This window comes from Phoca vitulina, unplaced genomic scaffold, assembly GCF_004348235.1.
Source record: "Phoca vitulina isolate PV1807 unplaced genomic scaffold, GSC_HSeal_1.0 scaffold4, whole genome shotgun sequence".
Lineage (NCBI taxonomy): Eukaryota > Metazoa > Chordata > Mammalia > Carnivora > Phocidae > Phoca > Phoca vitulina.
The window spans coordinates 1-27,103 of NW_022589707.1; the positions used below are offsets into that span (position 1 = coordinate 1).

Genomic DNA, 27,103 nt, shown 5'->3' on the forward strand with positions numbered 1-27,103 from the left:
CTTCAATTTTGAAGTTTTCTTGTTTTTCTGAAACTCGGTTACTTATGAGGTGCATGTGATGAAGGACAGTTGGAAGAAAGGCAGGCAGGGACAAGGGGCCCCTGCCCCAAGAGGAAACCACTTGTAAGAGGATTTTACACCACCTTGGAAGGAGCCCTCCACCCTTTCCCACGTGATAGATAGATGACGGAAACCTGATTGGATGACAGGCACAAGGAGGGCTAATCAGATTAAAACAGTGAGCCAACAAGCCCATAAAACCCCCTAGACTTAGAAATTCCGGGTCCCCTCCCTCTTTGAGAGCTTGTACTATTGCTAAACTCAATAAACCTTGCTCTGCTGCCCACCACTCTGCTTGGTCTCCCTCTTCATTCTTTGAAGCGGCGTGACCGAGAACCGTGGGCACCGAAGGAGAAAATCCTTTTCAATATGTAGCTAGAATTTTTGTATTAGGATATTCTTTCCCTCTTCACTTACTTAGTAACCTGAAGTATAGTCTATGTTAGATAGGCAGGATAAATGCTTGATAAACACCAGGATAAATTACAAATGAATAAAAGATTTAAATGTTAGCACAAAGAAAATAAAAAAGTTCTAGAAGGCAACAGAAAAGTATTCTACCATAACTGATGCATGTGGAAGTTCTTTCTAAGTATGACTCAAAAACCAGAACACACAAATTTATGGATTCATATGCCTATATAATAGTGATACACATCTACATTTAAAAAACAAAGTAAAGGGGCGCCTGCCTGGCTCAGTTAATGGAGTGTGAGACTCTGGATCTCGAGGTTGTGAGTTCGAGCCCCACACTGGGTGCAGAGATTACTTAAAAATAAAATCATTAAAAACAAACAAAAACAACAACAACAAAAAAACAAAGTAAAATTTGAATAACAAACTAGAAAATAATATTTGTAACCCATATAATAGACAAATGACTAATCTGCCTAATATGTAAAGTTTCTAGGAAATTGAAAGGTAAGAGAGCAGCAACCCATTGTAAAAACGGACAAAAGAAAAGAAGACAGCAGAAAAACAAACTGATACTAAACATACGAAAAGATGCTTAATCGCACGCATATGGAAAGAAATGCATATCAAATTGCATTCAGGTATGATTCCTCCTCTATCCAGTTTGTAAAACCCAAAAGTATGCCTCTGGCAGATTTTAGCCATGGTCATGTGCTTAGCAAGACAAAAGAGTAAGCGTGTTAATAATTTTTGAACCGCTATTCCAGATGTCACTGTTTCTATTCAGAATGCCAAGGAGCCCCTTCTTTCCTCCATAGTTCTGAATAAAAGCATATACACACAGAGAATGCAGGCATTTGGGCAAACTATCACCTTTTCATCCAAAGTACAGCACCCCCTAGTATGCTGTGGTAAAGAATGTAGCAGGAATCAAGGTCAAAATGGAGCTCCCCAAACCTTCTCCCTGAATGGAGGACCATTGAGGCCAGAGTGGACCTCTACTCAGGCCACACCACATGAGACCGAGAAGGGTAAACCTGAAGAGGAAGACTCACCTGAGTCAGCCAGAAACAGGCCTTCTCTGGTCAGCTGTGAGTGTGGACACAGGAAGCCCCAGGCAGGTGACGCATGGGTCCAGGGAGACCGGGAACTGAAGCGAGGGGACATGGAACTCATTTCTTGCTTTGAGGCAAAGAAACTCTACTCCAGTATCTGGAAACAGTGGATGTCAGGCTTTCCGCCAACTTCTTTCCCCCAAATTACTTCTATTTCTGTGAGAAGGAGTGAATATTATTCTCTTCCCAGAGAGTGGAATTTAAATATTCTCTCCTTTGGAAATTGAGGAGCAAGAGATTCTCTCTGAAAAGAGTAGGGGACTCATAGAATACTGCTTTTTAAATAGTCTCCCTCAGAAGCCAGACTGGAGGAGAAGACCCCACAAAGGCACTGCAGTCCACAGTCCAGCTGGACTCCCACCCGACAGCCAGCATCCACTCCCGGCCTATGAGTGAAGCGTCTCGTACATGGCAGCTTAGCTGGGGCACCACGTGACTGCAACTCCCGCCAAGGTACACGAGGTAGAACCATCCCACAAACCCAGTCAACCCAGTTCCGAGAGGTAATGAAATGTAGGAAATGTTATAAATCCATTATGACTATATAAGACTATATAGGACATGAATTAATTGGCAAAAAAAGATCAGTGTTTTTACATTCTCCCCAGGACCTCCATCATGCAATGTTCCTGAAAATAAGACTGTGCCTTCTTTAACTGAAGTGAATCTGTACCTTTCTTTGGTCGCTATCATGAATCTTTAGCCACAAAGTGCCTAAGGCCAGTAAGGATTCAGAGCTTCAGGCGAGTTGACAATAGCTAGTACAGATGTCAGCAAAGCCATTTCCTCCTGTGGATGACAAACATTCTTCTACACCGCACAAATGAACAAAGAGCCACCATGCAACTACCAGAAGATGACCCTAGTGACAATGACGTTGGCCTTCCAGCCAAACTCTTGTCAAAGCAAAAATTTGCTTGGTGCCCTGTGCTTGCTTGGTTGTAAATTTCACGTTGGAGCTGGTTCTCATACCGCAGCCCACTAGAGCTTCCACATAGCCATTCTAGTACTGCCTGGGTTTAGAAGACAAGGAGACACATGGAGCTATGCGGTGTTTAAAAACTCAAACTTATTGGGGTGCTCCTCGGTGGCTCAGTCGCGTAAGCGGCCGACTCTTGGTTTTGGCTCAGGTCATGATCTCAGGGTCGTGAGATCGAGCCCTGCGTGGGGCTCAGCACTCTGCTGGGGAGTCTGCTTGTGGATTCTCTCTCTCCCTCTGCCTCTGACCCCTCCCCCTGCTTGCACACTCACTCTCTCTCTATCTCTATCTCTAAAATAAATAAGTAAATAAATAAATGAATAAATAAATCTTTGAAAACACACACACACACAAACTTATTTCCAAACCAAGTGGCCTCTAATGTTACAAAGTTTGCTTAGGGTCCAGATAAACACAAGATTTTGCATTATACGAGCACCTTCCTGCAGAAGAGTAATGTGCCATCAAATGCAGAAATATGGTCATTTTTTAGCAGAAAGCTTCAGATGTAGTATCTCCAGTGAAATCAGTAACTTCTCAAGCAGTTCCAAGCCAAGTCCCCAGTGAAGAGCCAATATGGGAATGCCTTTTAGAACCCCAGCCATAAGAAACAAACAAGTCCCTGCTCTCAACCTGCATGAGGAGACACCCAGAACATGAAACCACAAGAGCAAAGTAATGACCCCTTATCAGAAACAGCTCCTAAAAGACAAAGGAAGAATGAGGCCAAAAGCTGCAAAACAAGATCATAGCACAAAACATCTCTCAGCCCACATCACAAGACCCTGAGAAAGAGCAAAGAGCAAGAACCTAGAGAAGGGATTCGCAGCAGACAACTGAAATAACAAGCAGAGATGAGCAAACAGCTAGAAAAAAAAAAACAGCTGGAGAGCATTCCAAAAAAGACTGCCCTTCTCCAGGAGGGGGAAGATTTAGAGTGGAGTCTTTTAAGTATTCATAGAAAACAAATGGGATACCAAAAATAAGTACAAATGTATCTTCTTGCTGAACTTGATGGAGTTCCTTGCACATTTTTTGGTCCACACTTGATGTTTATCTATACTTTATCCAATATTCTAAATATGTGGGAAATTGTTAAAATTTAAATTAAGTTTATTAAATTGACTTTTCCTACTTTTCAATATAATGCAGAGCAGGGTGCTGGGGGGGGGGGGCGCTGGTGAGGGGCTTTTTTTTCACCAAAGCTTGGCAGACTGAAAGAAAAATGTCATTATTGGCCACAAAGGGACAGGATCTCATATACATGAGTAAAAGCGTCTAAAAATTTTTTTAAAAGAGAGGAGAGGGAAGCGAAAAGAGTGATCAAAATGAGCGAGGAAGGCTGTGGGCTGACTCTTGTACTCTGCACAGTCTCCAGTAAAGTTCCTAAAATTAAAAAAAGAAAGAAAAAGCTGAATATGAATAATTGTGTTTGAATACAGTTTTTTAAAAAGAAACAGTAAAAACACTGTGCTTTAGGCTTTCAGGGGCATAGGATGAAACAGAAATGGTGCATAATTTCATAGAAATGAGGAAACAGAAAAGGCTGAGGAAAAAGTGAAGGGACCTCTTAGAAATAGTAGGGAGGACTTGGAGCCCTCGCATATTATGTAATGATGGATTGGACCAAATTTAACCAATTCATCGAGGACTGGGGGATACTTAACTGACATCTGAGTGACAAATTAAAAACTGAGGGCCTTGGACAGATCAAATATTAGGATGTAACTTAACAATAAGGAGTTTCTGTCACCAAGGATTTTACAATGTACTTGGGTATATAGACAAGAAATAGTAAGCCATGGATCTGGGTATGCATAGAATGTGACAGAATCAAATAGGAGAGGGGCTTAAGCCAGCCTTGGCTGGGTCAGAAAACTTTCCTTAAGAATATGAGATGTGGGGCACCTGGGTGACTCCGTTGGTTAAGTGTCCAACTCTTGATCTCAGCTCAGGTCTTCATCTCAGGGTCATGGGTTCGAGCCCCGCGTTGGGCTCCTTGCATATGAGATGTAAGGTGAATCATTAAATATAAGTGATGAGTTGGAGCGGTCATCCACAGCATGAGTGTGTGTCTGGGGAGGCGGGGAGGGCTGCGGCGGGAGGCAGGAGGACAGGACCCTGGGGGGTGACTACAGGAGTAAGAATTGTGAGCAGAGAGTTACATGGAGGCCACAGTATGAACAGCTTTGCTTCAACTACCAAGGAGTTTGGACCATTGTGAAGCACACCACGATTATATTTCTTCCTAATTCATCGAGTGTTTTATCATGGGTGTTGGATCTTGTCAAATGTTTTTTCTGCATCTATTGAGAGAATCATGGGATTTTTGTCCTTCATTCTATTAATGTGGTAAAACCCACCGATTGATATTTATATATTGAACCAATCTTGTATTCCCAGGGTTAAATCCCAGGTATATGTATTTTTAGATGGTGCTTACTTCTCATGGTCTACACTTCTTTTTATAAGTTGCTGTATTCAATTTGCTAGTATTTTGTTGAGGATTTTAGTCTAAGTCAAGATTCTTAGTGTGGGCCTCAATGGAGTGTGTCACCATTTCCAGTGTAGGTAACCGGGGGAGGAAGGGGATGAGTGGCCAGCAGAACCACAGTGGTGCCCACAAGAACCTCATAGCCCAGAAGAAATACAGAGGTGTTTGGCGAATGCTCCAGTCCCTGGTAGACCTGGCAATGTTGACAACCTGAAGACATGGTGACCAGTAAGACTGAGAGTCATGCCTGTTGATAACAGTGCCTTGAAAGCAGTACCCAGCAGAGGATTCATGTCGGGAAAAGAAGAAAAGCATGGTAAGTACCACATGGCAGGTCCCAGAAGTTTTCAGGAGCTTATAGAATTCATCCTTTGGGGAACCTCAGAAATATACCCAAGGAAAAGAAACCAGAACTAGCAGGGGCTCTGGAGGGCTGCAAAAGCAGGAAGAGTGAGGGCTAGGAAGATATTCATAACGTAAATGACCTCATTTTAAATTACTGTAGCCTTAGTACAGACAAATTACAAATATATTTCCAAAGGCTATGTTTGGGGCATAACACCTGACCCAGGCTTGACCCCTTTTAATCTGGGGATCAGGAAACACAGGCCCACCCACTAACATTTTTGAATACAGGTTTAGGTGAGAAGAGAAAAACAGGAAGTGTTTGTAGCTGAAGAGCAAAGTGTGTCATGTTGTTCACAGGTAGATTTCACACCGATCTGGTAAGTACATCCTGTGTCTATTCTCAGAAATAAATGCGAGAATTATGACCACGAAGTCTTCTTGTTAGCGTCGCATTGCCTCTCCTGGAAAACTGGAAGGTGAGACATGCTGATGTCTCAGTCTGCTGGGGAGAAGCATAATATGGCAGTAGGGAAGGCTGGACTAAGGGGTGCATGGCATCAACCATTGTAACGATGGGATAGGAAGATGAAGTTTTTTTCAAATTTTCTATCTTTTTGTTATCAGCACACTTTTTTTTTTTTTTTACTCTGGAAGTTAAACTCATCACAAATGCCACATTCTGCACAAGGTCTTTCTCAGGGCAGGAAGAGCGAGAAGAGGAAGTGAAAGGGGTCACCGTGAGGAAGGGGAGGCTTGGGGGGTGTAGTCTGGGGACATTGGATGACCCCATGTGACAAATAGGTATATATGCAATGCATTAGTTGAACAGAAACACTGTGAATAAGGAAAAACCACCTCCTTAGAAGTTACTTCTCCCACTCTCTAATCCAAAGAGAGCTAGAACATCTGGACTTCCTTCAATACACCACAATGATCCATTGTATCAGGGTCTCTCAACCTCCATACTACTGACCTATTGGGCCAGATCATTCTTTGTTATGCAGACTGTCCTGTGTATTGTAGGACATTTAGCAGCATCTCTGGCCCCCAGCTACTGCATGCGAGTAGCACCGCCCTGCTGTGACAACCAAAAATGTCTCTAGAGATTGCTTAACCTACCCTGTGGGGCAAGGTCATTCTCAGTTGTGAGCCACCCCCTTACATCAATGATACCTCGCTGAACAGGCAGGATGAGCAATTCATAGCCAGCATTTAGTGGCCTTGTTAAGACACATATGCTTGAGAGTCTTAGAGTCTTACCAGGGTCTCAGATCCTTCAGGAACAAGAGTGTGGGTCACACAACAGGTAAACACTGACATGAACAGAAATGAAAGCTGAAGGCAAGGGGAATGGGAAGGAGTGGTGGAGGAGGAAGACCGTGAGTTACATGCAGCCCAAGATAGAATGCAGTGACAGGGGCCGCAATTCATCCTAGAAATCTTCCACTTTTAGTTGCCTCACAGGAAGAGAGACCCAGTGGAACCCTACAGGAACTGGTCTCCAAACATATATGGAGAAGAGGCTCCACAGGGAGCAAGCGTGACAGCTACAAAGGTGCACCACTCTCGAAGGCTCTCCCTTCAAGAAAATTTAGTCAAGAAATCTTTGACAAGGAAGCCAAGAATATATGGGGAAAGGATCGTCTCTTCAATAAATGGTGTTGGGAAACTGGATATCCACATGCAAAAGAATGAAACTGGACTTGTATTATTCAAAAATGAACTTGAAGTGAATTAAAGATTTAAGTGTAAGACCTGAAATGGTAAAACTACCAGAAGAGAGCTCAGGGAAACACTCCTTGATATTGGTCTGGGCAATAATTTTTTTGCACACACACACACAAAATAATAATAATAATTTTTTTGCACAGACAACAAAAGCAAATATAGACAAGTGGGATAACGTCAAAGCAAAAGAAACAACAAAATGAGAAAGCAACATACAGAATGGGAGAAAATATTTGCAAATGATATATCTGAGAAAGAGTTAATATCCAAAGTTTATAAGGAACTCAGACAACTCAATAGCAAAAAAAAAAAAGCAATCTGATTAAAACACGGGCAAAGGACCTGAACAAATATTTTTCCAAAGAAGACATACAAATGGCCAGCAGATACATGAAAAGATGCTCAACATCACTGATCATCAGGGAAATGCAAATCAAAACCACAAGGAGATATCACCTCACCCCTGTGAGAATGGCTATTATCAAAAGGACAAGCGATAACAGGTGTCCACAAGGATGTGGAGAAAGGGGACCCTATACACTGTTGGTGGGAATGTAAATGGGTGCAGCCACTGAAGAAAACAGTGTATGAATCTTCAATAAATTAAAAATAGGGATGCCTGGCTGGCTCAATTGGTAGGGTGTGGGATTCTTAATCTCGGAGTCGTGAGGTTCAAGCCCCATGTTGGGTGTAGAGATTACTTAAAATAAAAAATCTTAAAAAAAAAAAAGAAATTAAAAAGACAACTACCATATGATTCATCAATCCTACTTCTGGGTGTATATCCAAAGAAAATGAAATCAGGTGTTGAAGGATATCGGCACCCCTTACCCTGTTCATTGCAGCATTATTCACAATAGCCAAGACATGGAAACAACCTCAGTGTCCATCAACAGATGAATGGATAAAGAAGATGTGGTATATATAGACAATGGAATATTCTTCAGCCATAAAAAAAAAAAAAAGGAAATCCTGTCCTTTGTCTCAGCATGGATGGATCTTGAGGGCATTATGCTCAGTGAAATAAGTCAGAGAGAGTAAGACAAATATTCTATGATCTCTCTTACACACGGAATCCAAAAAACTCTAACTCGTAGAAACAGAGAGTAGGATGGTGGTTTTGGGGGGCTAGTTGGGGGGGTGGAGGGGTGAGAGATGTTAGTCTAGAGGTGCAAACTCCCAGCTATAAGATGAATAACTTCCGGGGATCTAACATATAGCATTTAAAAAAGAAAAAGAAAGGAAAACTTCCACTCTGCTCCAAGGAGGGCAGTTAGCTGGCAATCTCCAGCTGCAACACTTTCAGGACCCACTTCAGCTTCTGGGCCAAAGCCATGCCCTTCCCAGGCAGCCCTTAGCCAAGGGCTGAGCACCGAGGAGCCGCCAGCATCCACCCAATGCCGGACATCGTTGCTATGCGTCAGTCTTTGCCCTAGAACTCCCTATTCAGACGGAGCCGACTTGTCAAGGGTGCTACTCTCCCTACCCGGGCAGCACCGCACCCCTTCCCTTTGGCAAGTGTCAGATCTGCATTGCAGTGTGAAAGTTCTCTCAGCCCGATTCTGCTTCCTCTTTAGTCTTTAACAGCCATTACTTCGTCCCCTGCCCCTGGGGAAACCTCTTGCACTCCTAACTCCCAGGCTGTGCCCCTTGGCGGAACTGACATAGCAGTGTTGTCCAGCCCCTCAAGCGTGGTCCTAAAGGAAAGTGGGGATGGATGTTAGGTCCTACCTGGGAGAAAATGTCGCATGGCTTAGCCCACACATCCCCCGCCTCATGCAGGTCCCAATGCCACCTGCTCAACCATGGGTAGGGCACTGGGCTTTGGGCCTACCTTCCAACAGAAGGGAAGCTCTGGGAAGAGGCACAAAATGCCTTCCAGACTTTATTTCTCCCATGCTCCTGGTTCTAATTTATTTGTCCTTGCCACAGTGAAATGCCCGGAGTGGGGGATTCCTGAGCTGGCAGACGCCCAGTAAAGAAGTGGCTGTCACCCACTCTGAAGGTCCTCATGCACCAAAGATGCAAAAACCTCACCAGAGTCAGGGTGTCTATAAACATCTGCATGGCCTCTCCATGGAGGCGGGTTCTTCCCCCAAGTCAGAAAAATAGCAATCAGAGGATGTGAGTTTATAAAATAATTCACCTTTATTATTTCATTCAACCCAATATATTTATACACACATTATCCAGRATTTGTCATATTCAGGGTTATGGAGAGTACAACATATTAATGGTGACAGTCCATGCTCTGATAAATGGGTTAAACTTGAAGGCAATGGATAATTTGAAAAAACAAAAGCAGATGACATAAATCCTGTCCTCAAAGCATACACAAAATGGTTAATAGTGATAACATCTGACCGCACTTAGCTGGGAGAAGACTCCATAGTTCTCGCCTCGTATATCACCCGAACCGGGCAGCCCTCAATACCATCTGCTCGGCCTCGGCAGAAACCACCATACCTGGACCCAAGAAGTGACCGTAAGCGTGGAGGCCACACCAGCCTCGGACTGCGTCCCCTTGGACTTCCTGACATGAGACACAATAAGCCCTTAGTGTGTTCAAGACATTATTACTTGAGTTCTATGAGCTTTACCCTAATTTCTAACCCTCAGGGATTAAAAAAAGAGAAAAGTGCAAAGGAGTTTTCTTTTTTAAAAATTTTGTGTACCTATTTATTTAAATTCAATTAATTAACATATAATGTATCATTTGTCTCAGGGGTACAGGTCAGTGATTCATCAGTCTCATATAATACCCAGTGCTCATTACAACACATACCCTCCCCAAGTGTCCATCACCCAGTGCAAAGGAGTTTTCGATAAACTTTTCTAGAGGTGATCTAGACTTCTACTTAGAATTCTGGAACTTTGCAAAATTGGCTAATCACCAATTAGCCAACTGGCAAGCACCAATTGGCTAATTGGCAATTTCACCATGTGTCTGATTTTTGTTCTACTCTATTTCACTGCGATGGTTAGCAATAAAGTCTTTTAAAACCTCCCAGACTCATGTTCATTTCCTAAGGGACAAGAAAGAAGAGTAGACTGGGTCCCAATTTCTATTCAGCCTTGGAATAGCCACCCTGTAAGGAAAGGAACATGCTGGCCCTGAGTCCTATCCCAGTGGTGCCAAGGCAGCCCCGGGGGGAAGCGGGGGGCGGGCAGCAGGCCGGGCAAGCAGTCCGGGGCACGTGGAGACCCACATGAGTCTGGCTTCTCCATTCTGCCATGCCAGGAGTTGGCAGGACACTGCTCACGGCTCTGCTCTCATGGATCCGGATCCCCTGATCCTTGGGTAGGTCTCTGTATTTGACGGCAGGCTGGCCTTGGCCTTGGTCGCAGTGTCTGTCCTGATGCCCCAAGCTCTATCCCCAAGATAAAGAAGTCACATGAATCACCATGCCTGTGTATGTAGACATACACAGGCATGGTGATTCATGTGACTTAATTTGACCCCCCAAACCACCCAAGCTCTGAAGCTTCTTTCCAGATTTCCCCACCTAATTTCTTCTTTCTCCTTTAGAATCAATCCCCTGCCGAGCCTGATGATTCATTTACCCACAAAAAGCTGCAGCAGCACAGACTGAGCTGCACGCACCTGCCAAGCCTTCAGCGTCCTGGAGCCTCCTCCCATCCCAGCAGTCCTACCGCACCCCGTCCCCAAGTGAGGGTGTCTCTACCTTAGAGAGACCCCCAGGCACATCAGCTGCCTATGATAAAATCTCTTTTAAATTCTTCAGTAAATTTGTGGGCTTGGGCTTTTCCTGGGCATTTTTAATGATTTTGCTGACTTTCTCCCATTCGTGGGGGTACCCCTCCCCTCCATGGCTCTTTATAAGCTCATCAGCCATGTTCAGAAGCTCTACTGCCTGGTTTTCCCTGGCTTGGCCCGTTTCTCTGTTATTAAAAGCACAGACTCGCCCCCCACACCTTTTAATGATGTTCTTAAGAGTTTTGTTATCTGTATTCTGGACATAGTCTCTAAGGTCCCCTGACTCGAGGTCCTCCTTCCGAGTGAACAGCACAATCGTGTACTTCAAAACTTCCTCTCCGAAGATGTTCTCCAAGTCCTTCACTGCCCTTTTGTCCTCCGGAGTGAACCGTCCCAGCTGGAACACCAGGACCAGAACCTTGTTCCCTTCTTCACAGCAGGACAAACAGCGTCTGACCTCCTCCTCCAGCGGGAACGGACCCTCCTCGGCACTGGTCATCAGGCAGAGCACGGGGGTGTCCACAACCACCACCTGCAGCCTGCCCCACATCCTCTTGCTGCTCTGGCACGTCTGGGTGACCGGCTGCGCTTGGAACCGAGAGCAGAAGTCGGGGTTCCCGAGAATGGTGTTCCCGGTGGCGCTCTTCCCAGTGCCGCTCCTCCCCACCAGGATAATGCTCAGGGCATCTGTCGAAAAGAAAGCAGGAAAGATTGGTGGCCATGAGCTGATCTGGGTGCAGCTTTCAAAGTGCTGCCAGACGTCACGGCAGAGGATGCTCAGAGAGCACCCTGGCCACCCTCTCACCCGGCAGCTCTATCCCCAAGCACGCTTCCGGGCACTCGCTCTGAGAACCAGAAGCATGACTTGGACCACCATCTCTGCCCCGCACTCATCCATGACATGGCACTGTTTCTATCTCTGAATTCACTCCCTCCTTCTGGTAACTTCCCTGACTCCCTGGCACCCTGTGAGTGCCGCTGGCTTTATTACCCATCACCCACTCAGCTGCGTCCAGCCCCCACATCTCGATGTCTTCCTGTTGCTAGCTAATGCTAACTGCAGCAAAATCTCCTTGATGGATTTGAAAAATTATTCCACAGAATTGACTTTTCATGAAAAAGCAACTACATATATCATTGACAGATTTCTAGTTCCTTCATTTGGATCACCAAAAATTCATTTCTCATTAAAACCACATTAAACTGAGTTGTCTTTCATTGATGAGTCAAAAGGCACCTCGTGGTTGTAAGAATGAATGTACGCTCACACTGTTTTGTGTAGTGATGATGGAGAACAGATGTCCCTTAAAATGGAATGAGAGATGCTAGCGACCTTGCAATGGGTGTTAGTGGGGGCTCCTTACAACTCTGCACTTGTACTGTGGTCTTTCTCTTCCATGCTGGCCTTTTCACAGTTCTCTCAATTATACATTCTTTGCCAAGTTACCCATATCCACCTTAAAACAAAGAGTGAGGAAAGCCTACCCTGTGCTCTTCCTTCCAGGGGAAATTATTGGATTGCTTATCCTGAACCCTCAATCTCATAGCTATGCTTAAAGATTCATCTTCCAATAGTCCCATATTTGTCACGATTTCAGTCCCTGCTTCCACACCCTCAGAGGGGGTGGTTCTCAAGAACCTCTGTGATCTGGTCTATAATCCCCATCCCACATCGAGTAGAGGCATGAACCCTCCATTCCCATCATGGCCACTCCGTTGGCGGTAGGCTTAGCCCCACCTCCTTGCTTCCGATTGCTGGAGTATTCTCTGCAACGTCTTCCAGCTTTCTGCCAGCCACCCAAACCTGCCCATTCTTCAAAGCCCATTTCAAATTGGGCTTTCCCCACACAGCCTCTCCTGACCTTCCTGCATGTCTATACTTCTTGAGGAGGCCCCCCAGCGCCTGGCCCTCCGTGCTGACTATGAAAGGGCTCATAAACAGATACACTCCTTTGAGTCCGTGTTCTTCTCAGGGGAGGGCATTTGAAGTGAAGACAAAGGGGTGAGTCATGCTGACCTGGAAGAATCTCAGCTCAGGGCAATAGAGCGTGTAGCCCTGAGGGCATGGGGACTTCCGCTAAAGCCATGGTAGTGTGACTGGGCTAAGAAACCCATCTAGTGCCTTGTGAGGATTCAGGCTCCCAGTCCTCATCCTTCTCTCTTCAAAATGGCCTCCCCTCTCCAAAAAGAGAAGAGTAAAGAACCAAGAAGTCAAGAGAGGGAGAGAGAGAGAGGGAGTGTCAGAGCAGGCTTAAGAGAAAGAGAAAATCAAACCAACGGTCCAGAACTATCTATCTCATCACCAGCACTGAGTCTTGAGCCCTGGGCAACAGACACACAGTGGGGAAAAGAAGAGATTGGAAAAAGCTCATTTCCTTCCCTCAAGACCTTCACCATCCAGTTGGAGAGAGGGGAGAAGGGTCAGAGAGAATTAAAGACAGTTACGTGCATGGAAAGGCACATAACTTCAGTAACCTTGGACAAAGAGAAAAGTTAGTCAGTAGACTGGACCTGTCCTTTCTATCTTCTCTCCACCCTTCTCGTATATTTCATATCTAGTTTCTGAAAGCATCTCGAAAATGTTTTTAGACACCGTGTACCTTCCCCTTTGAAGCTGCAGGGCCTGCCCCCATTCTGCTGCACCATACTCTCAACTGTTTCCAGGAGCTTGTCCACCTGGTGCTGTTCTTCTTCCCCCGTCACTCGGTAGTTGAAGATGCAGAACCGGTCTTTGCACTCCTTGATGAGCTTGTAGAGAGCTTTATTTCTGTTTTTCAGGAACATGTGTAGATCCTGATCCCCTAGGTCTTCTTTCCTGGTGAGGAGAATGATCAGGTACTGCACGAATTTTTTTCCAAAACTGCGCCGGATGGTGTCGAGTACCGCCTCATCTTTCTCGGCGAAGGAGCCCAGAGGCGTCACCAGCAGGAAGGCATGGGGGCGCCCAAAGGCATGTCTCTGGAGCTCCGCTTTAAAGCCCTTTAAAGACGAGATGTCTGGAGTATCAAGGATCACAACGTTCCTCTCTCTCCAGATTCTGCTCCCAGACACAAACCTCTGGGTGACTGACTCTTCGCTGAATTTGGTCTCAAACTCTCGCTTCCCCAGAAGGCAGTTCCCGGCTGTACTCTTCCCAGCTCCGCGCTTGCCCACAAGCAAGACCTTCAGTTCCGACGGCCCAGGGTTCGGCTCGCATCCTGGGGCCTGAAGCTGCTTCTCCTCTTGCCCTGGGAGGAACAAAAGAGCAAATTCAGAGTCTCTTCTTGCAGCTGAATGCAGAGATGTGGACAGGTTCTATGCTTTCTCATTCTTGTCAGTTTTTACAGAGAATGCCCGTAGTGTTCTGAGCAGCAGGACTCTAGTCCCAGTCAGAAGCTACCTCCCTGAGTAAAAGCCACAAAAGGGGCCATGAATAAATGAAGAGAGATGTAAAACGCTCCAGATTTCCCAGGAACGTAAAAATGTTAAACTTGGCCTTTAGTGCTCTTGGTCCTTAGAGTTCCTTTCATTTTACTACCAAAGGTAAGTGCCTGGGCCATGAAGTCCATGGGCTAAAGCAGGACAAGGGAGAATCTGAGTTTAAGATGTCCCTTCAAAAAAAATAAATGAATAAAATGAAATAAAATGCCCCTTGGTAGTATATTTATAAAATGTTATACTACTCAGCAATCAAAAAAAACAAAACAAAACAAAACAAAAGAATGAATGGATGAATGAACTATTGATATGCAACATGCATGGATCTTCAAAGCATGCTAAATGAAAGAAGCCAGACACAAAACCACACGCTATCGGGTCCCACTCTATGAAGTTCAAGAACAGACAAAATTAGTCTATGTTCCCAGAAGTCTGGATTCAGTTCCCTTTGGGGAGACCCAGCAGAAACTTGTGAGATGATGGAAATGCTCCAGATCTTTATCTACATGGTGGTCACATACGTGCAGATACGTAAAAAGTCATTGAGCTAATATACTTAAGATTTGTGCATTTTACTCTGTGTTAATTGTACCTCAATAAATGGCTGTAGAAACCTGTGCTACAAAACTATCCCTGCCCTCATGCCGTGCCCCCACCACTTCTCCTCAATCCGAGGTCAGCACCAGACCTACAGGCTGAGCAAATGGCAGAGTCAGCCACTCCAGGGAACATTCAGAGTCTGAGGCATCCTGGGCGCTATGCACCACAGGTCTGAGAGGTGGTGTCTGAGCCGTCCCTGGGTGTCTGAGCCGCAGGTCTGGGAGATGGAATGAACATCCTTTAAAGAAAGCCACTGAAACACCAGTGATGGCGTGTCCTTCTTATGTTGTCTTCGAAAGCTCCGACTTCCCCCAAATCACCTCATACAAGTCTGCATCCTATCAAAAGTCCCTTCCAATGCCCTCATTCTGAGATACCCCGTGGCTCCCCATGGCATGCTATTTCCTCAGGGCCACGAGGATCATTTGGGGACATAACACGAAAGTTCCTGGAGGTCTTGACTGACGGACATCAACAGAATTTTAAATCCCTACTTCTGCCTGAGTTCACATATTTCAGGCTAAGTTTACTCATCTGTAAATGAGAATAATGATAATACCACCCTCTTCATAGGGCTGTTAAGAGGAATATATGTGTATGGTTATTATGAGAATTATGTTATATGCGGGAAAGATTGAATTATTTATATATTTTTACAGTACGTAATGTTAATTGTGATTATTATCACTAAAATTGAACTAATAATAACTATTATCATTATTATTTGGGGGAGTTCTATGAGGACAGAGAACTCATCTATCTTATTCACTGCTGAATATTCAGTTCTTGCACAGAGCAGGTCCAGAAATAACCTGAAAGTCCATCAGTAAAGGGATGGTTGAATTAGTCACGTACGCCCTTACCGTGGACAAAATTGCACCTACTAAACAGAATGAGGTGGATCTATACAAACTGACTTGTGCAGTGTGCAGGATGTATCATTAATGGCAATCATTACACGGATCCTGACCTCCACCACTGAATTCTACAAATGAGTGTTATCCATGAAGATGATTACTGCTTTCCCAGGGGGAGTCAACATTGTACAGTTCTGGATCCAGGGCCAGAAAGACAAGGCTGAGTCGGGAAAGAAGCCACGAAAAGCAAGCCCACCTCCATAACATTTCAGGGAAGGCCCGGGACACCCACACCATGTCCAGAACCTACTCCCAAGTGTTAGGAGTTCCCTGGGGGATAGGCTGTGGACACCAACCTGAGCTAGGCCTCCAGAGTACATCTTCGTTCCTACTTATCTAATTTCTCCACTTCATTTTGATGCATGATGCATTCAAAAAGATACAGATGTAAGCTTAACATTTTTAAGGATCATCTTACCATGTGGCTTGTCCTCCTTCTGAGACGTGGCTTCATTCACACAATCCTAGAAAATAAAGGGGAAAATGATGCACAGGGACCTAAAATTTCATCTTTTCGCAAAGTAAAGAAATGGAGATACAAGTATATAATTTAGAGTAATTTGATGAGGAGGCTGTGGTCAAATCAAGGCCATGGTCATGTTCCGTGTTGGCTTCTGGAGACCCGTCCACAATGACAGTAGATCTTAAGACCCCACTGCTGTCACCACAACAGGCTTCCCAGAAGTATGAAGATGGGTCTTGTTCTTGCTCAGAGGAGCCCCACAAATGCCATCTAACCAAGGCATTGAGCCTGAAGCTCCAACTTTCCTTCTCCCCAGTCCCCAATAGTAATGGCAATTCCTTTCAAAGTCTTCCAGAGTTTCTGCTCTTCCTGGAGAAAATCTAGAGGCTTAAGAAGAGCTACTGGACTTCCTGGAAGAAGAAACTATAGCCCACTGGTGTCTGAATGTTCATCTGAGGGACCAGGGGAAGGGAGGAGATTGGGTGTGAAGCTCCCACACATCTCTGGTGTCTTCTGCCTGCATTGCGCCCCCAGGATAGAGATAAAGCTTCTTCTGACATAAGAACCAGGGAAATTTGGAACTTTCCCCATCCAGGTGGGCAAGTGGAGCCAAACACACAATTGGTATTCCCTTCCCCTACCTGGCAAAGCAGACTCGCTCCCAAAATTTAAATTGTCATAGAATCAAAAGAGAAGGTAAAAACGATACACAATCCTGATGAATCTGCTATTCCTAGAAGCTTCCAATACTTTATTTTAACCATGCCAGCCAAGGAAATTTTCCCTCTGCTTTCTTACCTGACCTTACCCCAAGCTGTGGATCCCTTCCACCATCCCTCTCCCTGGATCTTCTCCTCGCAGTTCTGACCATCAGACTTCTTTCATCTTACCTAGCACAACTCAGATTCTTTCATGTGTTTTAAATGCCAAAGGTTGTTACAATGCAAATACGTACGATCTAAAAATTAATAATTTTAAAATTTCTAACTCACTGTAAAAGGAGCAGCTGCTAATTAACATACATCCTTCTGTGTTTTTCTAAGTTTATACGCATACACTCAAGCATATACGAACACACAGGGAGACTTGCTAGGCATCTTGTTCTGCAATCTGCTTCATAATATGTGCTGTACAGCTGTACAAGTCAGGATGCGTAGATCAACACCGTTTTTTTAGGAGATGCTATTTGCTCCACAGCATGGGCATGGAACATCCTGTACTAATGTAATGACTATCAGGTTATTTCTGGCTTTACTATTTCAAAAGATGCCATGATAAATATCCTTATACATCCATCTTTATATATGTGAATGTTTTTATTTCTGGGTAATAGTCCTAAAAGTGGGTCAGTCTCTGGGTTGTTAAAGTCCTTAATGTCTCCATAACTTATGTGAACCTTATACACATCCATAACAATACTAATAACAATAATAATGGCAGCTGATAATCACCGAATGCTTACATCTCAAGTATTAGCAAATAACTTTGTAAGCATTTATTTCATTGACTCCTCACAGAAATCTCTGAGATACGTATTTTATCTCTGTTTTATGGATGACAAAAATAAGATCCTGGGTCAAGGAAATGGATATGAGTTCCGTCCCTCAGGGAGTCTGTGGGGAGGCAACCACCGCAAGTATATTCACAGCAATCACTTGACTCATGGGGCCATGTAAGGAGCGCCATGATGGAAGGAAGGGCCAGCAGGGAAGACCCTCTGAGGAAGTGAGCTCACGCTGAGGCAGATGGATACACAAAAGCAGACATGGTACATGGTCAGATAGGAGAGGGGAAGTGTCCAGGGGAAACAAATCACAGGTTGGAACCTCCAGAGTGGACATGAATGTAAGTCAAGGACCACAGGGAAGGCTAGTGAGACCAACACATGAAGAGCAAGTTAGAGGGTGAGGGACCAGCTCAGGTCAGGGATTCTGAACTTGATCTGAAGATCAGCGGAGAATCACTGCAGCATTTTAAACAAGAGGGTGTCGTGTTCAGGGTACATTGCAGAGAGCTCATCTTGTGCCCGGATCCTCTCTGTGGACATCCCTGTTCCAGACAGCCTTCAAGAGAGAGACAGATGGTTATAAAGGAGAGAGAGGGAGGGCAGACCTAGGAGATAAGAGAGTGACAAGTTCTCTCGTGCCTCAAGGTCCTCACCTGTAGAAGATGAGTACACAGAGTGCTTGTGAAGACTTCATCCGTTCATGTGTCTGGGACTCAGTAAGTACTCAATAATTATTGCCTTCCTTCTCACTTCTGTCCTGTTTGGGCTTAACGCTCATCAGTTCTCAGAGTTTCACTCTGACCAACACCGCCCCCCACGCTGGATTATTGCTTGATTTACCTCTGCTGGCACTTGCGTTAAGAATCCTCTGTACCAACATTCACTTACTTACCCTGCATCTGGAACTGTTTTGTGTCTTATGCATGAGTCACTCAAACCGAAGTGTAAGCTCCTCAAAGGCAAAAGCCTGAATTTTTGTATCTTCCTTAGCTACAAATACATTTTCTATTCAGGTTTAGAAATTAAAGAAAATACCACTCTGGCTGTTGTGTATGAAACGGATTGAGGGTAAGGCACAAGAATGAATGAGGGGAAGGTTGTTCGTAAGACAGGATAGGCAAGAACCGAGGCTGGCTTGGACCGGACTAGGGGGGCAGCAGAGATGGAGAGAAGTGGGTGGGTTCCAGGCACCCCGACCACACAAGACTTGATGACTTCTCAGATAACAGCTGCCAGCTAGTAGGGGCAGCAAAGCTGAACTCTGGGTTTAGGTTCGAAGAGCATGGTGAGCAGCACAACCATTTACCCAGTTGAGAGGAAATCAGAAGTCTTAAAGATTTCAGAGGGGAAACCAAAAGTCTGGACATATGAAGTCTGAGATCCTATACGAGAGCCGAGTGGAGATGTCAAATAGCAGTTGGATAAGGGAGTAGGATTCAGAGGAGAGGCCTGGACTGGAGGAATGAATCTGGAAACCATTAGCGATCGACAGAGCTCAAAGCCAGAAGGCAGAGTAGAGGAAAGCCTAGAAGATGCCAGTGTTCAGAGGCCATGCAAGGAGAGCTCGGGAATCTCTGGAGTAGCCAGAAAGGGCAGGAGGAAGAAAACAAAAACAGTGTAGTTGTATTGAAGCCAAGGGAAGAGAGGGTCCATTTGTGTGTCCAATACTGTGAGGGATATAGTTAGGTAAGGACTTAAATGTATCCATTAATTTGGTAATAAAGTCCAAAGTTCAAAGGCTAATACTCAAAGCACCCTACCGTCTGGTGCCTCATCTTTGCAGATCATGGATAAATATCTCCTTAAACAAAGCCTGTGGTCCATCACACAATACCACACCTCCCTTATCTGTGCCCGTCATCCACCACGAGCTCTAGCAAGAAAGATCCTTGCAGACCTTAAGAATGTCTTACCAGGAATCCGCTGCCTTCATTTCTGAAGTTCACGATATATGGTCCTCCATTTTCATCCACTAGCCTCTGGACCTGGCAGAGGAGCCCCCTCACCTGACGGGCCCGCTCCTCCTCGCTTGCCTTATTGTTCAGAGCACAGTAGCGGCCTCCATGGTTTTCAACCAGCTCGGCGAGGTATTCCTCGCCTTTGATGTAATCTTGCAGAGAGTCATCCTCCAAATCATCCTCCCGAGTGAAGACGATAATGATATACCTCTTGGCTTCGGCTCCAAACAACTCGTGGATGCCCCTGACTGCCTGTTGGTCCTCCACCTCATAACGGCCGATGGGAATGACCAGCAGCAGGGCGTGGAGGCTGGGCGCAGAGAGCTCCAAGCAGCGTTTGATGTTGTATGGCTTGTCTTTGGCACAAGACAGGGAGGAGAAAAGGTCGGGGGTGTCGATGACCACAACCTTCCCCTCTCCCGTGGCCTCGCTCATTTTCTGGCACACTTTCGTCACCATCTGGCCACTACATCTGGACACAAACACAGTTTTGCCCAGAATCGTGTTTCCTGTGGCACTTTTTCCCGCACCACTGCTCCCTAAAAGGAGAAGCCTCAGTTCCTGCATGGGGCAGCCGGGCTCCCTCTGCTGACACGGGCTCCTGTCGGTTCTGCTGGACAAAGAGCAACTCATCAGTGTGCCACTCATGAACAGTCCATAGAGGAACAGCAAGAAAATGCATTCTCTTTTTAGTTTCTCCCCAAGGATTGGGACTACTGATGTCAACTCAGACTAGATTAGGATAAGAAATCCTGTTTCCCAGGATCCTTTCTGTGCTCTTGTCTCTGAAATAAATCAGTATTGGTAAGATGTCACACACTGTTGGTTGGCTAAGCCAACAACCCCCTTCTGTCTATATTCATCCCCCACTATACACACTGGGGGAAATGCAGACACTATGATAGACAGAATAATGCCCCTTCCCAAGATTCTCCCTGGAATCTGTGACTACGTTATTTTACATGGGAGAAGGGACTTTGCCAATGTGATTAAGGATGTTGAGACGAAGAGATAATCTTGGATCATCCAGGTGGACCCAATACAATCGCACTGTAAGAGGTCCTTCCAAGAGGAAGGCAGGAAAGTCAGAGTAAGAAAAAGGAGATGTGAGGACAGAAGCAGAGGTCAGAGAGTGAGAGAGATTTGAAAATGCTACACTGTTGTCTTTGAACGTGGAATAAGGGGCCACCAGTCAAGGGGACTGCAGGCAGCTTCTAGAAGCTGGAAAAGGCAAGGAAATGCATTCTGCCACACAGCCTCTGGAAGGATCCTGCCCAGCACCTTGATTTTAGGACTTCTGACCTCCAGAACTGTAAAATAATAACTTGGTGGGCTTTTAGCAACTAATTGTGTGGCAATTTGTTACAGCAGCAACAGAAACTAATACACTTTTTCTCCCAGCTTCCTTTCAACTGGGAGTGGCCATGTGACCCAGTTCTACCTGATGACAGTTGAGGGAATATTTCCTTGGGCTTTCTTCTTATTTGGAATTTAAATGTGATATCTGGGGGCTCCTGGGTGGCTCAGTCGGTTAAGTGTCTGCCTTCAGCTCAGATCACAATCCCAGGATCCTGAGATCGAGCCCCACTTCAGGCTCCCTGCTCAGTGGAGAGCCTGCTTCTCCCTCTCCCTCTGCCCCCCCAACTTGTGCTTCCTCTCTCGCTCTCTATCTCAAATAAATAAATAAGATCTTTAAAAAAAATAAATGTGATATCTGGAATCACAGCAGATATCAGGAGGCAATGAGGTAACCAACAAGAGAACAAAAGGTCAGCGTGTGCCATCACACTGAAGGGCTGCAGAGCAGAGAGAGAAAAGAATCCCTGATGACATCACTAAGCTGCCAAAACATCCTTGAGATCACCTTTTTTTTTTTTTAAGATTTATTCATTTATTTATTTGACAGAGAGAGAGAGAGAGCCAGAGAGCACAAGTGGGGGGAATGGTAGAGGGAGAGGGAGAAGCAGGCTCCCTGCCAAGCAAGGAGCCCGATGTGGGGCTCGATCCCAGGACTCCGAGATCATGACCTGAGCCAAAGGCAGACGCCTAACCAACTGGCCACCCAGGTGCCCCGAGATCACCTTTTTGTTAAGTAAACAGCTGGTATTCTAAAGATCTAGCTGTTGCTACTCAAATCATGGTTCACAGCCTAGCAATATTGCCAATAATTGAGACCATGTCAGAAATGCAGAATCTCAGTTTCCACCCAAACTTCCTGAATAAGAATCTGTAACTCAACAAGTTCCAGGTGCTTCTCACGAACACTCACGTTTGAGAAGCACTGGTGTAAGCCACCATTAGTTGAAGATCAGCATTCCCAACTGAATCAGGATCCACTTAAAGAGCCGAGTTTCCCAGCACCATTTCTTGAACAGTCCATCCTTTTTCAAATGATTCTGTCAGATACCATGTGCCCTAATTTCCTCAAGTTTATGCCTAGGTTGTCTGTTCTGTCCATTAGATGCTCTCTCAGTCTATTCCTGAACCAGAAAACCTTATTTACTAAAACCAAAATGACTTAATATTATTCTACTTAAAATATAACTTTAAGTCTTCATTACATGATCCATCAGGTAGGTCCCAACACCTTGCTATTGTTCAAAATTGTCACACTCTTCTTGGTTTTTTAATCTCCTGTAGGACTTTGAAAATCAGGTGTCCTTGTCTTTAGGAAATCCCTGTTGAAAGCTAGAATGCCATTGCATTGAATGTGTAGCTTAGTTTTAGAACTGACATTTTCATAGTGTTGTTGTCCTCCCCACTCTTTTTGTTGGTCAGTTTTAAACATGTTCTAATTTCAACCATTATTTCTTTTTGATCCATAAATTAGGAGAAGAGATTATCAAATTTAAAAATGTGTTGGGAGATTTGCTATCTTTTTTTTATTTCTAATATTATTACTCTCTGGTCAGAGAACAACATCTGTATAAAATATTTGTCACTGGTCGAGATTTACTTTTTAGCCCAGTAAAATTTTTGTAAATGTTTCACGTGGGCTTAAAAAGAATGTGTAACTGGCAATTGGGGGTACCTTTCCCAATCAGGGACCCCCACCTCAATTTTACCACCTAGGCTCCAGGTACCCAGAAGGTCCAGCATGCCCTTCTCTGCACCACTCTCCTGTCTGTCTGGAAAACTCCTCACCATTCTTTACCACTTAGCTGAAGTGTCACCTCCATGTCAAGCCTTCTGTGATTTTTCCAGATTGGGCTGATCATGAGCTCTTTTCTGGACTTCTGCAATACCACTCTCACTGGTCCCCCTGTTTCCACCCTTCTAGAGCCTATTGCCCATCAACAGCCAGTGTGCTCCTACCAAAACAAGAGACAGATAATGTCCTTCATCAGTCCAAAATCCCCCAATAGCTTCCCACTGACTTGAAGTAACAGGCAAAGCCTTTGCAGTGGTTGACAAGACCCTACCCAATCTGGGCTCTAGCTGCCTCTCCGATCTCATTCCCCACCCCTCTCCACCTTGCTTTGTCTGCTGTAGTCACATCAGCCTCCCTGCTGTTCCCCAAACAGGTAACCTTGGGGCTCTGTGCTGGTTGTTCATCTGAACTAGAACATGCTTCCCCCAGACTTGTGCAAGGCAGCTTCCCTTCTTTTAGGTCTTTACTGTAGTGTCCCTGTGGTGCAGAAGGCCTTCTGCAGTCATCCTATAATTAAGAGCAACCCTCCCTGCTGCATCCCACAAGCATTCCATGTCCCCTCCCACCCTGTTCTATTTTTCTCCCCAGCAACCACAGCAACCCCCTTTCACATGGTGCATTGACTTGCTTATCGCCTTTTTTTTTTGTCTCCCCACCACTGAAAGGTAAGTCCCGTGAGAAGGAGGACTTGCCCTGGTTTGTTCACCACCGCATCTACAGCTTAGAGAAGGCATTCACTGCTAAGTACCTGCATGTGACTGAGTGGATGGCTACGGACTTGAAGAACGAAGACGAGCAGCTGAAGGAACTGAAGAGTGGGACAGGAGAGCCCTGCGGCTGGGAGAAGCCGGGGAAGACAGTGCACAGACTCCTCCCCTGCCCAGAAGCCCACCACAAAAAAAATGCAGTGGACTGAGTGAGGTACAGAGAAGCTCATCGGGCCACAGATGGGCTGTTCTCTAGATCTGCATCTCTGGATCTCCACAGGATGCGGGAGGCAAAGCCACCTTGCCTAGAACACACACCTCAGAGCTGTCACGCCAAGGAGAAACAGACTTTTTGGTAGCTGAGGTCCAATCACTGTTGGGACACTTCTAAGAGTACCTTTGTACCACAACACACCCCTGAATGAAGAGACCCTCTCCCTAACTCTCCATCCCCCTTAGTCTCCTTGGCTTTGTTCATGGTGCTGTTCCTATCTGATAGTATTTACTGTCTAGCTTCTATGTTCTCTTTTCTCTCTACCACTCTTAGTATGAAACTCCATAAGCACAGAGACCACGCCTGTCTTGTTCTGTGTCCCGAGGTCCTAATACTGTGCCTGGCAGGTAGCATACACTCCCTCAGTGGTGTTAAATGAATGATCATGGGGGAGAGGGGTGACGAAAGGAAGAAAAACAGTTCTTAGAAATGAAGAGAGAGATTGAAGTGATGTCACTTTTTTTTTTCATTTTCATTCTGCTTTATTAGGTATTTATTTTATTTTTTATTATTATGTTCAATTAGCCAACATATAGTACATCATTAGTTTTTGATGTAGTGATGTCACTTTGAATAATAAAAGAGAAGTAACTTGGGGGCGCCAGGGTGGCTCGGTCCATTAAGCCTCTACCTTTGGCTGAGGTCATGATCCCAGGGTCCTGGGATGGAGCCCTGAGTTAGGCTCCCTGTTCTGCAGGGGGACTGCTTCTCCCTCTCCCTCTGCCTGCAGCTCCCCTTGCTTGTGCTCTCTCTCTCTCTCTCTCTCTGCCAAATAAATAAAATCTTAAAAAACAAAAAAGAGAAGTAACTTTATATTGTATCCCAAGCCAGTGAAGTGGTATTTTTTGTACATCAATTTTTTTTAAGTTAAAAAAAAAAAAACAAGACACTAATGGGTAAACAGCTGAAGGACACAGACACCTCCAGCGGGTCTGAAGAAGAAAGGAATTTATTTCCCACCTCAGCTCCACTGTTTTACATGATTGTGCATCACAGTGACTAAATTAGTCTTTGCTGAATTCCTAGCCAGGCCACCATATTGAATCAGGACCCACCCACCTCCATGTGGACAGTCGCCAACCTGTGGCATTTTCTCCCCAGCATACAAAAACACTTTTAAGGACAAAAAGGAGCCAAAACACCCCCCTCCCTCACTCTCTCCTTTACCCACACTCCCCTCGGATCATCTCCCAGACCGCTCTGGAGACCCCAGCAGGTTAACGGAGACGAAGAAAGACAACTTTCTCTCCAAAACTTTAGTTGAGACTCTCCAGCAGCCTGCACTTCTCAGGATATAGGCCAAGGGGGCCGTGGCTCCGGCCATCCAAGCAAAGCTCCCAATGGTGTGGGGATCTGTCCCACATTAAGGGGCAGTTCACACCCACAGACAAAGATGGCCAGAGAAGCTTCCAGAGCCCAGCCTGGGGAGGACTCAGTCCCAGCCCCGCAGGTCAGTCATCAGGAGGAGGAGAAAGAGTTCCAAGGTGAGAGCCTAGGAGGCTTAAATGCAGGTAAAATCAGAGTCTTGTTTTTGGCAAGCACCGGCACCTTCAGTGCTCAGTTAACGGGACCCAACAGTGCACGGGGAGGAAAATACTAGAAAAGTGAACGTGGAAGACCGGAGTCTGAGCTGCCAGCTTCGCAGAGCCTCCCGCGGGCTCCCTCCGGCCCAGAGCGGGCCCTGCCATCGGCCCCCACGTGGGTTGGGGGCGCCCCGCGACGACGCCCTCCCCCTGGAAGGCCGCGACCCGCGCGCCAGCCCCCGAGCCCCCCCCGCCCCCCCCCGCCCCCCAGGCCGGGCTTGAGCGGCTGGCTGCCCGGGAGCCCGAGCCCGCTGCTCGCCCTCCAGGGGGCCCCGCTGCCCGCGCTGGCCGCCACCTGCCGCCGCCTCGACCCCCCGCGCCGGCGCGCACGCACCTCGGTCCCGTCCCCGGGAGCGTCGCAGGCTCCATGGCTCTGGGGAAGTCCGTGAGGTCCCCGCGCGCAGCGTGGAGAGAAAGCAACTGCGAGCCCGGCGCGGCAGGGGCGGGATCTTTATGACAAACTGTACTTCCGCGCAGGAAGAGGTTTCTAGGCTGATGTACAAACGGGACGCACACAGGCCGTCGGGTGGGTTGGGGGGCGGAGTTCGCACGGGTGCCAGGTTCGCGCGACCGCCGACCCAAGGGCAGGCAGGTGGGGACGGGAGAGCGGAGGCTCGGGCTGGGGCTGCGGCGCCCGGGCTGGGGCCCAAGCCGAGCTTCGGGAGGGTCCGCAGAAAGGGTCACTGTGCAGGGGCTCCCCGTCCCCGGGACGGGCGTCGTGACGCCTGCAGAAGCTGAGGCAGGCCAGGGCGGGCACGGCGCCCAGCAGGCGGTTCTTCTCCAGGTGATCCCCGCTACCCGGGCTCCGAGACCCCTTCCCGAGACTGCGGAAGCCGGGAAGCCGCTGATTTCTTTCTCCCTCCCCCACCTCCAACAATTCCTCACACCCCTCCAGGGGGACCCTCCAGCCCGACCTGGGGAACGCTCTGCTTCCCAGGCTAAGAGGTTCCTTCCTAGAGCTAGTGAGACATTTGAAATGCTAGAGCTTCCATGCTTCCCAATGGTTTATAAACGAAACCCTTTTTGTGAGTGACAATAGTTTGGGAAAGCTCCCTGCTGCAGAAGGCAGTCGGACACTGAGAAAGACTTATTTTATTATGGTTTTTTAAAAAGGCAACGCAGGCATAACATTACATAAATTTACCATCTTAACTATTTTTAAGTGCACAGTTCAGGAGCCTCAAATACATTCGTTGTTGTGCAAAGAGCTCCGGAACTTTCCCACCCTGCAACAATGAAACTCTGTGCCCATTAGCCCCTAATTCCCCTCCCCTTCCCCCAGCCCCTGGTAAGCACCTCTCTACTTTCTGTTTCTTTCTTTTTCTATCTTTCTTTCTTTCTTTCTTTAAGATTTGATTTATTTATTTGAGAGAGAGAGAGCTTGGTGGAGGGGCGGAGGGAGAGGGAGAAGCAGGCTCCCCTCTGAGCTGGGAGTCCCCCATGGGGCTCCATCCCCCAAGGGGCTCCATTCGAGGACCCTGGGATCACAACCCGAGCCAAAGGCAGATGCTTAACCAGCTGAGCCACACAGGCGCCCCTCTACTTTCTGTTTCTATGATTTGGGGGGCTTTAGATACTTCATATGAATGGAATCAGACAGTGTTTGCCCTTTTGTGACTAGCCTTATTCACTTAGCATAGGTCGTGTCCTGGAGGTTCATCCTTGTGACA

At 46.2% G+C, this 27,103-nt stretch overlaps 1 protein-coding gene across 1 annotated transcript; it reads right to left on the minus strand.

Annotated features, from left to right (window-relative positions):
• Positions 1 to 9,871: 9,871 nt before the first annotated feature.
• On the minus strand, positions 9,872 to 25,883 carry GIMAP8 (GTPase, IMAP family member 8). Its single transcript, XM_032401321.1, has 5 exons — positions 25,768 to 25,883; positions 19,674 to 20,328; positions 16,209 to 16,254; positions 13,457 to 14,083; positions 9,872 to 11,543 (listed from the first exon to the last, which is right to left on the minus strand). Exons 1-5 carry the CDS (start codon positions 25,800 to 25,802, stop codon positions 10,855 to 10,857), a joined length of 2,052 nt encoding a protein of 683 aa, XP_032257212.1. The 5' UTR covers positions 25,803 to 25,883; the 3' UTR covers positions 9,872 to 10,854.
• Between the last annotated feature and the right edge of the window lie 1,220 nt (positions 25,884 to 27,103).

Excerpts from the sequence above, each read along its gene's own strand:
- GIMAP8 (XM_032401321.1), bottom strand. The coding sequence starts at position 25,802 with ATGGAGCCTGCGACGCTCCCGGGGACGGGACCGAG. Across the intron at positions 14,084-16,208 it reads GAAGGAGGACAAGCCACATG|GGCAAGAGGAGAAGCAGCTT; the intron begins GTAAGATGATCC and ends TGTTCCTCCCAG. Across the intron at positions 11,544-13,456 it reads CTGCAGCTTCAAAGGGGAAG|ATGCCCTGAGCATTATCCTG; the intron begins GTACACGGTGTC and ends TCTTTTCGACAG.